Below are 13,146 nucleotides of genomic sequence, written 5' to 3'. Positions count from 1 at the left end.
GGCTGATTACAGGAGTGAGCCACAGTGCCTGGCCTAAAAAATATATGCGACTCATCATTGACCAAAACATCATTATACAGTGCATAACTACTTTGTAAAAGAGAATTTTTCATTGTAGCAACGAGACTCTAATGCAGAATGTAAAAATGATTTTTATTGAGTATACTTACACTTCAGGCATTATTGGTCTAATCCTGTTATACTTGACTTCAAAGAGATACCCAAAATATTCCCTTATACCAGGATTTCACTGCATAGTACAAAGAGGCCCACTGGATCTTGCAAATATTTTCATTTCACAGTAGTTGCCATTTAAATAGCATTGGTTATAATGTAATGTCAGATCAATGTATGATCTCAACATCCTGCAAATATAGCCATACCTGCTGTCTTCCTCAAGCTACCTCAGGATGATCTAGCAGTTCAGACTTCTCTGAGTCAGATGGAAACACTAATTCTTTCTCAAACCTAATTCTTCTAGCATTCTGGAGCATCCTCTCCACTGCCTTCAGTTGCATGGGCTTATTCTTCCCCTATGAGCTTTCTCTCCAGCTCTGCTAACTCAAATAGGAGTCAGGGCTGGGTCACAGGCACAAGCAGGATGCTAACACATCTGGCCTGGTAATCCTGTGTGCTTCTGATTACAAAGTTAAAATGTATTCACTATCAAAAATTTAGGGGAAAAAAATCCAAAACACAGTATTAAATTATAAGAAAAGCATTCAAATAAATAATCTTGAATCTCACCTCTCCAAGAAAACTAATGTTTACGTGTTATTATAACCTTCCAGTTCTTTTCCTTCAGATACTTAGACATTTCTAAATAGTGAAGCTTTTCATTCTATTTCATGGTGTTTTTTCTTTCCCAAGCTAATGACATGTAAACATAGTCTAAGATCATTAAACACTCTTCCAAAACCTATTTTCCATAGCTATATATCACGCTATTTGATAAATTACATCATAATTTGGGTGATACAGAAATGGAGAACCAGTCCACTGTTCAAAAGTAACTTGTAAGCATTTGAGTAATAAGTTAGTAATAACATTCGAGTGGTCACTTACTGTGAAGATATCTCTCAACAACCCACATTAAGTGCTTTCTAGATTGATCATATTATTAAGTGAGAGAATCAGCTGAGAGCCTGGAAGGTGCTACGGAGACCTCTGGGTACTCACGAGATGCCTGCCATTCCGAGTCTTCTTTCCAGTTCTTACAAATCTGCTTCGTCCTCTCTTCGTCTATTTGATTTATTTCTTCTTCTTGTTTTTTCTTCATGGATTCTTTCTTCTGTTTAAAAACAAAAACAAAAACCAAACAAAAAAAAATGAACCTTGGTGAGCAAATCCAGCAGTTTCCTGAAGGACAGGGGTACCCGGCACAGCTTCTATCTAACTCTCTGGCCCACTAGGGAGGATCAAGTATGGACTTTGGAGTCAGTAAGACCTGAAGCTGGATTGATCATTGCTAACTAGCGTGTAACTCCAGGAGCGACAACTGAACCGCTCTTGGGCTGTTTCCCCATAAGAAAGATGAGAAGAAAATATTTCTTAGGGTTATATTGAGGACTACATAACTTAAGAAGTCCCTGACACAGTGTATAACATATAGTAAGAAAAAATATTCCTTTTCCTCACAGTACTTAGCTGCTTCAAATTGACTCCCTGAAGAAGCATGTAAACACACCATTACACAGAACCAGCATCAACCTACTTTACAGTAGCTGACAGGCCCCACAGAAGAAACGCACATTTCCAGAGCAATCTCAGCTCAGCTGAATCTCTCCCCTCGAATCATGTGTCCCAAAATGTGGTACGTACTACATGATTTTACGCGGTTTAAAAGAAATATATATTATTATTATTTAAAGACGGAGTCTCACTCTGTCGCCCAGTAGAGTGGTACAATCTCGGCTCACTGTAACCTCCCCCTCCCAGGTTCAAGTGATTCTCCTGCCTCAGCCACCCGAGTAGCTGGGATTACAGGCACATGCCACTACACTTGGGTAATTTTTGTATTTTTTGAAGAGATGGAGTTTCACCACGTTGGCCAGGCTGGTCGCAAACTTCTGACCTCAAGTGATCCACCACTTCAACCTCCCAAAGTGCTGGGATTACAGGCATGAGCCACCACACCCTGCCAGAATATGTATTTTTTTGTTTCAAAAAACAAAAAAAAGAACCAGAAAAATATTTTTCAAAAGCATCTTTTGAGAAAGGAAAAAATATTTTTAAAATGTGACTATTCCTTTAAAAGGAGAATTAGGTTTTTAAAAAAATTGCAGTAAAATTCCACATAACAAAATTATACCACCTTAAGCATTTTTAAGTGTACTGTTTTCTGGCATTAAGAGCATTCAAGGGAAATCATTTTAAACGAAAGAGAAATGAACAAACCAAATCACTTAGAGCTGAAAAGTACTCTGTTTATTTGGACGCAACTTTCTGAGTGCTCACAAGAAGACTGAATTTACAACTTGGAGAACTAATAAAAGCCTTGGTTAGCTAAGTAATAAAACAAACTGAAACGGCCAGGAACGGCTGCCTGTGCCCACCTCTCTATCACGAATGACAGGTTTTTTTCTTTTGTGCTTTCCCACAGAAATATAAAGACTTCCTTGCTGTAATGTCACCACAACGTAAAATATAAACGTTAATGTTGTGAAACTTGTTTCTGATCGCTGTGGGCAGTCATAAGCCACAGTTTAAGTAATCATCATTCGTAAATTGTGCTTCACTGCAGATGTAACTAAACCTCTGTGCATTTACTGTTTTTATATTTTTCCTTACGTTGTTTTCCTGCCTGGAGCTAGCTCCTTTCGTTTGCCAACATTTTAAAATCCAAAGGACAGCTTTGATGTTTGAGAGGACTGTTAAGATTTGTCATCCTTTGATTGAAGCTGTTTGCAAGCCCAAGATACATAAATGTGCTGCTAGCAATTTCTAAGCTTAAACAGAAGAAGCTTAAAAGTGGAGCTTTGTTCATCCTTCCACATGCGTACGTGTTTATTTTTAAATGATGAGAAAACACAGAGTGAAAACATCAAGCTATGATCGTCACAGATATTGTTGCTGAGGATCAGCAAGAAGTTTGGAACATGATTCTACTAAGAAAAAATATTAATAACAGATGTAGTACTTGGTTGATGTTACTCAAATATATAACAGTGCTATATTTAATACATCTGCTCCTTTAATCTGCATGTAATTATGTACAGGCACAGTGGAAAAGAAGAAAAATTCACGAGTTTCAGAGTAATAGCAGATGAGATCTGCTATTCCTCATCTACATACGGCCCTGACCACCATATTTATTCAAGAAAGCCAGAAAACGTAAGGAACTTGTCCTGAGTCCCTCAAATAATTTGACTTTTAGCAATATCTGTAATGCTTTACTTTCTCTATTCAGAAGACCATCATTTTCTTTTCAGCAGTGTTTTGCTGGAAGCATGCTGGTCCAGGACTCAGGACTCTGAGCCAGGCATGGGGAAATCCAGGTAATGGCTTGGAGTGGAGGGGTAGAGGGGCCAAGGCTGGATGCTAATCCAGATACCCAGGGTGGAAGGTGTGGAGACCCAGATGTGTGGTGTGAGCTATGAAAATGTGCTCAGCTAACAGGACCAGAAAATGAGGCCATGCCAGGCCCATACAGAAAGCCACGGGGCCCATACACAAAGCCTCTTGTCCAGCCTGTTGATGGAAGCACTTAGAGTGACTCCCTACCAATTCCTTCATCAGAGCCTCACAACTGCCCCCAAAGCAGGATGGCTCTGTTTTATCACCTTTGTTCTACAGAGAAGCAAGGTGGCTCATTCATTCTCTCAAATGATCAGCCCCTTCCTGACCATGCCAAGTGAGTTCCTGCCTCTGTGTCTTCGACTTGCTGTTCCCCTTGCCTGGAAGAGACGTCCACATGGCTTAGACATCCACATTGCTCCTTCCCTCTTTCCTTCAGGTCTCTGCTCCAATACTGCCTTCCCAGAGTGGCCTTCTCTGACTACCTGTCCCATCCCAATTCCATCCTCCCAGGATTCCTACTGCTTTATTTTCCTCTGCAGCGCTTATGATCACCTGACCTCACAGATATGTTTATCATCTCTCTCTCTCCCATGAAGAATATAAGCTCCCTGAGGGCAGGAATTTTATCTAATTTTTTCATAAAATGTGTCTCCAACTCCCATAACAGTGCTTAGTGTGTAGTAGATCCTCCATAAATGTTGCTTGGATCAATATACGATCCTTTGTCTTCCTCAGCTATTCCCATGTAAAATGACATAGTGAGATCTAAGCAGAATTAATGAAAATGTCCTTTAGATCGCCTATTGCTGCTGTTTTAGAAAGAAGTACATATTATATCAGCAGTACGCATACACAGTTCCACAACTTCATCCTGATTTCTTTAAGTCTCAAAAAAGCAAGTTCATGCATGTCCCTGCAGAGGAATCATGGAATTCATGACATGGTCCACAGGAAAACAGGTCCCTGGGCTGACCTCCGCTGTAGCCCGATCTCAGGAACCTTCTCTTCACAGGCTCACATCTTACAATGCTGTTTCAGACTCTCTGTAGGTCAAATCCTACTACAGCTTCCAAGTACCAGTCTATGCCTCATTTATTCTGAGCAATTTATAACATGATAGCAAGCTCACACGATGGAGGAAGCAGGGCTTGGCCTGGAGGGACAATGTCATATCTGGATGGACGTGAGAGAGGGCTGAGTGCCAGAAGGGGTTCCAGGAGTGGTGGATGTGGAGGACACAGCAGCTGCTCACCCTCAAGGGACAGGTTCAGAAACAATGAGCACAGAAGTAACTCGATCTGAATTCACTCTTTCTGCCAAGTTTAATGCTCCATTTATCACTGTCTGAATCAGTCTTCCCTTCATGTCTGCAGCAGCCTGGGATGCTGCCTCTATGTTAGATCTTCTGGGAGGAGTTTAGCTGATACATCTTGGCATCTGTTCTTTCCATGACATTCAGCACTTCCCGAACTCCAGATAAATGGGTAAAGATGAAGAACTGTGTTTGCAGCTTTTAGGACAGATTTCCCATTCTGCTGCTTAATTTCATTTCTGCATGAGATTAATTAACTAATCTGTGAAACGTTAATGGAAATGCCTAGGTATGCAGCCCCCGGAGGACAGAAGGGAAGTCTTTTACCTGGTAAAATCCATATGCCTTCATACGATTGATTGAATCTGCCAACATTTGTTGAATATTTCTTGAAGAACTGGAGGGTGACTAAAAATTAAACGAAACACATTTATGGCATTTGGACCTACAGTGCAGTTTCATAAGATAATCTGTCAATGTTTCCCTGGTTTCAACATTCCCTAATGCTGCTCCCACCCCCACAGCTGGATCCACCCAAGGCTCCCACTGGCACCTGAGTTCCTGGGCTGATCCTGACTACAGCAACGGGCATGTGAATCCTCAGTATTCCCACTCAGTAGGGTTTAAAAAGGAATTGTTGCCCAAGAGCCAGGAGCTGGTGGTTTGGTGTATTTTGCTCCCATCTGGTTGGCCCTGGAGAGCCCTGAGATCACTTCTAGACATCAACATTACCCCGATTTAAATTCTCTTCTTGCTTAATCTCTGCATACCCTGTTTTAGTGCAGGCCAAAGAAATGCCTTAGTCTCCAGATTTAACTAAATGATGTCTTGCAGACATACCTGGAGCACCAGTTTGGTGCCTGGGAGCCCCGCTCAGTTTCCCTGCCTGGGCTACACTTCTCCTCTCTTCCCACCCTCGTCACCCGGTATCTATGTTTCTGCTGCTCTAGATGGATTTCCCACGAGACAGCTTCCTCAGTGGGGTTCCCAGATTTGTTGCCTAGATTTCCTGGTGTCATTCCTGCCTGCCATAGGCCAACCCTCTGGCATTGCAAGTACGCCAGCAAATCACAATGGGTGCTTCTTAAAACATATGCCCCCGTCAGTCCCTGGCTGGAGTGCAGAGCCTAAGCTAAGTCCCAACATGGGTAGTCACATGCCCTGAGTAGCAGGATATACCTACCCACAACCCATATTACCACAAAGTGTATGCCTTGTGTCTGAGAGGCAGAGATCAGAAATTGTCAGCAAAATTTCAGCAAAAGGTTGGTGCCACCATTCAGAAGGGGCACAGGGGATCATTACTACACCATGCAATAAACCAGTGGCTTTCTCAGTCTTCCCCTTTTCTCACAGTAGCTGGCATGTGGCTATTCCACTATACTGCATTTCCCAAATGCCCCAGCATTTGTCTCAACGTAAAGTGGGTGACAACAGGCATTGGCCATTTCTCCCCAGGTCCACTCAAAACCTCCTTCACACACCCCTCCAGGCCACTTCCACCTTCCTTTGGGCTGGAATGGTGACAGCGATAGTGCTACTACTAAAGATAGCAGACACTTAGACGACAAAAGCCTGAATCCCTGAATGACCATGTGCAGCAGAGCCCTCCTGAACTAGAACACCTATTCTGGACTGTCAGAAGACAAATACATTAACTTTTGTTGTAGTTTTGGCCATGGCATTTGGGGTCTATTTGTTTCAAAAGTTTAGCCTATCAGCTGATAAAACTGGTCACAACGGTTGCTGGTGGCATGTTTCAAGCTCTCTGCTGAGGGTTTATAATTAATCACAGGTGGTGAGATTAATGCTAATTCCACTGATGAGCACTCCTGAATACCGAAGACATATTACGACCCGGCACTATGTTAGTGTCTTAGTGTTATTTTCACTCCACACAACACCTGTGATGGATGGGAAACATACTGGGCAATTTTCAGATGAAGAAACCAAGTCTCAGATGAGTTGTGGAGCTTGCTCAGGACCAGATAGCTGGTTTGTGCCAGAGTTTCTGCTTTTTCCACTATGTCGACATTGTAGTGATAAGAAAACGAGATGCGGGTCAACAGATACCTAATACTTATTACTTGGCAAACTAATGAATCCTGTAGGTTTCACTATTGCTACTGACCATATTCTCATTTTTTTTCTCATTTTAATATTATAAAAGTATGCTTTGCTGCTCTGCATCTAAACTTAGAACAGGAACCAGTTCCTCTATTTGGGAAAAGGGTGAACTGTTTCCCCAGGTTTCATGTAAGCATATCTGCTCAAAAGTCCAAGATGACTTTGAAAGTCTCTGAGTGCATTTCCACTACCAGGAATGAGAGCTTTAAAAACAGGCCCACTCTCCCTTTCTTTGATGATATAAGATCTTTGGGGCATCGTTTTGCAAACAGGATCAGTTTCTTATATTTGAAAATTAGGAGGCAGGTAGCCCTTCCTTCTTAATACTTCCTCAAGTATTGTGGAGAATGTTTCAAATATGCTGTGTTTATTACTTGGCAAACTAATGAATCCTGTAGGTTTCACAACTGCTACTTATCATACTTTCATTGTTTTCTCATTTTAATATTATAAAAGGACACTTTGCTGCTCTGCATCTAAAATAGAACAGACGCAGAGCAGCTGTTCCAGAATCAGACAGATCCGGACCTGTCAGACAGATCTGAAACTGGAGTTCTGGACCAAGGTTTTGTCGGCAGCACATTAGCTGTTCTTAGACTTTGAGCTTTTAAACACACTCTTACTTGTTTCCTGAATTAGCATTAGGCTAATAGGCATCTGATGGTTATCCTCTAATCCATGTATTCAAAAGTGTTGTCTATTTTGTCAGTTTCCCCTCAATCTCCCCCCAGTTACTATCATCTGCATGGGTACAGTGCTTTGAACATAATGCCTGAGTTACCCTCCATCTGTCAGTTATTCCTTCAGCCAAACAGTTCATCTCATGTACACATGAACAATGTTTTTTTCTACTTGCTTTCTTTAAACTATCTTATATTTTTTCCTATCATCATTGTATGCCTTGTCTTACTAGTACTCTCATCATGCTCACTGCTTTTGCATTTGTCGCATCTGACGTGGTTATGAATTATGTTAAAATAACAAGACGCACAGACACGTGCTTCAGACAGTGTGCATGGAAGCGATGCCACTGGGCACTAAAGTGACTGTGGTGGCAGCCAACACCATCCACTCATGGTAGTTGGAGTTGATGATCTTTCTTTTCTTTGAAATTCTAGGTTTTGTCTTTAGTATACCAAAACTCACAAACTTGTTCTGGAGTAGAAGAATTTTAGCATGAAAACTCATTAGGCCCACACGTGATGGCTCATGCCTGTAATCCCAGCACTTTGAGAGGCCAAATCAGGCGGATCACCTGAAGTCAGGAGTTCGAGACCAGCCTGGCCAACGTGGTGAAACCCCGCCTCTACTGAAACTACAAAAATTAGCTGGCATGGTGGCGCGTGGTGGCGCATGCCTGTAATCCCATTTACTCGGGACGCTGAGACAGGAGAATTGCTTGGACCCGGGAGGCAAAGGTTATAATGAGCCGAGACTGTGCCACTGCACTCCAGCCTGGGTGACTGTGAAACTCCATGTCAAAAAAAAAAAAAATTTAGCTGAACAATCACTCCAGAGATGAATCCTTCTATTTAAACATTTCTAGTGAATGTGTCTAAAACATACTGTAAACTCTAAAGCTATTCACACATACTAAGAACCACATTTATAAAAATTCTACTTTTCATGGTGAACCAAGATTTTGCCATTATTCTAACGTGTTAAAATAACATGAAAAACTTAAAACTGACAGAAAGCAGGCTCATTTAGATACACTTACAAGTTCTACAAATCCATGAAATGCACGACAAGTAGAAAGTAATAGACTGAAAACAGTGGGATCCAAAAGGTATTTTCCTTATTTAAAACAAAACAAAACAAAAAACAGCTAGAGGCCAGGCGTGGTGGCTCATACCTGTAATCCCAACACTCTGGGATGCTGAGGCAGGCAGATCACAAGGTCACGAGATCCAGACTATCCTGGCCAACATGGTGAAACCCCATCTCTACTAAAAATACAAAAATTGGCCAGGCATGCTGATGTGCACCTGTAGTTCCAGCTACTTGGGAGGCTGAGGCAAGAAAATTGCTTGAACCCAGGAGGCAGAGGATGTAGTGAGCCAAGATCACGCCACTGTACTCAAGCCCAGGTGACAGCGCGAGACTCTGTCTCAAAGAAAAGAAAAGCTAGATGATTAATGGGCTCAAAAGTGATGATTTATGATGGCAGTATCAGAGGGGAATACCTCAGCAACACCACTGCCTCTATGAAGCACTCCTAGAGGAAGGATGAAGAGGCTTTTCAAAGAGGATACCACGCCTTCTCTGAAGCTTCCATATGCTGCTAGGACCCAGGAAATACACTCTTTAGTTATCTCTATACCAAAAAAGGGAAGAAAATGACCCTCCTACCTGTATAATTTTTGCTTATAAAGCACTTTGAAGTCTAATACATCATTTGACCTTCATATCAGGTGTCAAAATAGGTCTTATCCCTTTACCAAAGAGGTAACTTGACCTATTTTATTGCTCATTGTGTTTTTGTTCTTGAGACAGAGTCTCGCTCTGTTGCCTAGGCTGGAGTGTGGTAGCATGAACAGGGTTCACTGCAGCCTCAACTTCCTGGGCTCAAGTGATCCTCCCGCCTCAGTCCCCCCAAAGTAGCTGGGACAACAAGTGTGCACTACCACACCTGGCTAAATTTTTTTTTAATTTTAGTAGAGACGAGGTCTCACTATGTTGCCCAGGCTCATTTCAAACTCCTGAGTTCAAGCGATGCCCCTACCTCAGCCTCCCAAAGTGCTGAGATTATAGGTGTGAGCCACCACAACCGGCCTAAGTCGACCTGTTAATACGTAGGAGGACAGGGACTCAAATGCATGTCATTTGCATGTCTGAAGCTTGCTCCTTCCTCAGGGTCTGCCAGAGAGAACATATATATGTATGCTCTTACGTGTAACAGCCACTGCGGTCATCATCCATCTGCCACATTACAGAAATTCTTGCAGCTGCTGGAGCTCTATGAGCAGAGTTAAAGCAATCTTATCTGCCTAATATCTGCTCTCTTTAAACATAAAAACTGCCATGAATATTTATGCAAAAGTTTCCAAAAAAGAAAAACTGAATGCTAATAACATCAGAAGCTAGTGGACTTCCTACAGACATCGAGTCAGAATAACCCTCTCTAATCAGTGAAGATCCCAAATACATCTGGGGGTGTAGCGTATCTGATTGGCCAAAGGACAGTATGAAAAATAATAGCTACACTTAAACTTAGAAGAATGACAGTTCAAATCTACATAAGCAACTGGGTTACAAAAAGATGCTGCTGACAACATCAGTATTAATTACATGGTTGCAAAATATGCTTCTTCCAAAGTCTATCTGTCATATGAGTAAAATTATTCCAATTATGTTCACTTTTTAAACTGGTTTGAGAAACAGTTGATTCTAGCTTCTAACTTAATATTCTCTTTGTTTATAAGTAGGGCTATAGGCCAAACGCGGTGGCTCAGGCCTGTAATCCCAGCACTGTGGAAAGCTGAGGTGGGCAGATCACCTGAGGTCAGGAGTTCAAGACCAGCCTGGCCAACATGGTGAAACCCCGGCTTTACAAAAATACAAAAATTAGCCAGGCATGATGGTGAGTGCCTGTAATCCCAGCTACACAGGAGGCTGAGGCAGACGAATCACTCAAACCCGGAAGGCAGAGGTTGCAGTGAGCCAAGATCTCGCCACTGTACTCCAGCCTGGGTGACAGAGCAAGACTCTATCTCAAAATAATAATAATGATAATAATAATAATAATAAAAGTGGGTTTGTACAGTCAAACAAATGCCAAGTGTCTTTCATTCCCAATAAACCAGAAAGCTCCAACAAACAGAACATTGTCAGGACTCAATTTTTATGGTAAAGATGAAAATGAAGAATTAACAGCATAAAATCAAGAGTTTTTTTTTTGTTGGTTTGTTTTTTGTTTTTTGGTTTTTTTTTGACAGAGCTTGCTCTGCCACCCAGACTGGAGTGCAGTGGCATGATATGAGCTCAGTGCAAGCTCCACCTCCTAGATTCACGCCATTCTCCTGCCTCAGCTTCCCGAGTAGCTGGGACTACAGGTGCCTGGCTAATTTTTTTTTGTATTTTTAGTAGAGACAGGATTTCACCGTGTTAGCCAGGATGGTCCCAATCTACTGATCTTGTGATCCGCCCGCCTCAGCCTCCCAAAGTGCTGGGATTACAGATGTCAGCCACCATGCCCAGCCAAGAGTTTATTTTTTAAAAGAAACTACTAAGTATTGACTCATCCTGTTCTCTTATACCTCTTAAACCCATGGTATTCCTGAATAAAATGACAGAATAATAACCTCGATGAGGGCAAAGACCATGCCAGCAAATTCACCACCATCTGCAGCAAACAAAACAGTGACTGGCACTTAGTAGGCTTCCTAAATATTTGCTTTTGTTTTTCAGACAGAGTCTCGCTCTGCCGCCCAGGCTGGAGTGCAGTGGCGTGATCTCTGCTCACTGCAATCTCTGCCTCCCGGGTTCAACGATTTCTCCTGCCTCAGTCTCCCGAGTAGCTGGGATTATAGGCACGTGCCGCCACACCCAGCTAATTTTTGTATTTTGGGTAGACATGGTATTTCACCATGTTGTCAAGGCTGGTTTCAAACTCCTGGCCTCAAGTGAGCTACCCACCTTGGACTCCCAGAGTGCTAGGATTACAGGTATGAGCCACTGCACCCAGCCAGTAGGCTTCACACTTATTTGGTGAATGAATGAACACACAACAAATTCATGAAATACATTCTAAATCATTAAAAGATACTCAATCTAGTTTCACTATTTTTTTTTTTTTTTTTTTTTTTTTTTTTTTTTTTGAGACAGAGTCTCACTCTGTCGCCCAGGCTGGAGTGCAGTGGTGCTGTCTTGGCTGACTGCAAGCTCTGCCTCCCAGGTTCAAGTGACTCTCCTGCCTCAGCCTCCTGAGTAGCTGGGATTACAGGCGCCTGCCATTGTGCCTGGCTAATTTTGAATTTTTAGTAGAGATGGGGTTTCACCATGTTGGCCAGACTTGGCCTCCATATTTCTAAATATCAAGGATATACAGCTCCATCTTGATTTTTTTTTTTTTTTAGTTGTAGGTATTATCTGCTTATTTTCTACTGTGGAGTATGATGATTTAAGCTGTCAAAGTCTCTCTCACGTGCACCCTTTTATACATATGCGCATGTGTGCACACACATTTTCCTCTCCTTCAAATACGTGTAGCATAATTTTTGGTTAGCTCAAGAGTATTTGTATTATCGATACCCAAGTGTTATGGGTTGAACTGTGTCTCTCTAAAACTCAGACGTTGAATTCCTAACCCTCAGTACTTACAATGTAACCTTCTTTGGAAATAGTCTTAACAGAGGCAATGAGGTTAAAATGAGGTCATTTGGGTGGACCCTAATCCAATCCAGTGTCCTTATGAAAAGGGGAGATTTAGAGACAGGCATGCACACAGGGTGAATGCCATGTGAAGACTAAGGCAGAGATTGGAGTGATGCTTCTACAAGCCAAGGAATGCCAAAGATTGCCAGCGGACATCAGAAGCCAGGAGAGAGGAATGGAACAGATTCTCTCTCATAGTCCTCAGAAGAGACCAGCCCTGCTGACACTGTAATACTAGACGTTTAGCCTCCAGGAATATGAGACGACATTTTTGTTGTTTAAGCTACTCAATTTCTGGTACTTTGTTATGGCAGTCCTAGCAAACTAATACCTAAAGCCATATAGTATATGCTATTATTATGCTTCCTTTCTTTAACTACATTTTTTTTTGTTTTTCTGGATATTAATCATTCTTTATCTCTCTGTCTCTTCCCTTACTTTTCTATATATCTATTACCGATGCATCCCAAACTCCCACCTTAAGTGTATATCTCTTTTCAATTTATTAGAAAAAGATTAGATCACCACTCAATGTCCTCTTCTTCCCTTGGAGCTGTCCCTTCTGGAGTTCTTTATCTTTGTGCTCCACCTTGACCTTGTTGATTTCTAGAACTGTCACTCAGCTGATGTTCTGGAATCTCCCCGCTTTATTTTTTGAGACAGAGTCTTACTCTGTCACCCAGGCTGGAGTGCAGTGGTGTGACCTCTGCTCACTGCAAGCTCTGCCTCCCAGGTTCACGCCATTCTCCTGCCTCAGCCTCCCAAGTAGCTGGGACTACAGGCACCTGCCACCACGCCCGGCTAATTTTTTT

The 13,146-nt window shown here is 42.1% G+C and overlaps 1 protein-coding gene across 1 annotated transcript in view; it reads right to left on the bottom strand.

The window, feature by feature from the left end:
* The window catches only part of SH2D4A (SH2 domain containing 4A), an 83,550-nt gene that overhangs the window by 34,063 nt on the left and 36,341 nt on the right, over positions 1-13,146 (bottom strand). The window contains exons 5-6 of the mRNA XM_011939785.1: positions 5,159-5,239; positions 1,180-1,291 (exon numbers count right to left, since the gene is read on the bottom strand). Coding sequence (XP_011795175.1) covers positions 1,180-1,291; positions 5,159-5,239 — 193 coding nt within the window. The remainder of the gene's footprint in view (positions 1-1,179; positions 1,292-5,158; positions 5,240-13,146) is intronic.

This window comes from Colobus angolensis, unplaced genomic scaffold (assembly GCF_000951035.1).
Source record: "Colobus angolensis palliatus isolate OR3802 unplaced genomic scaffold, Cang.pa_1.0 Scaffold184, whole genome shotgun sequence".
Taxonomy (NCBI): Eukaryota; Metazoa; Chordata; class Mammalia; order Primates; family Cercopithecidae; genus Colobus; species Colobus angolensis.
Note: the sequence above shows the minus strand (reverse complement) of the source record. Positions and strands in the feature narration are given on the sequence as shown.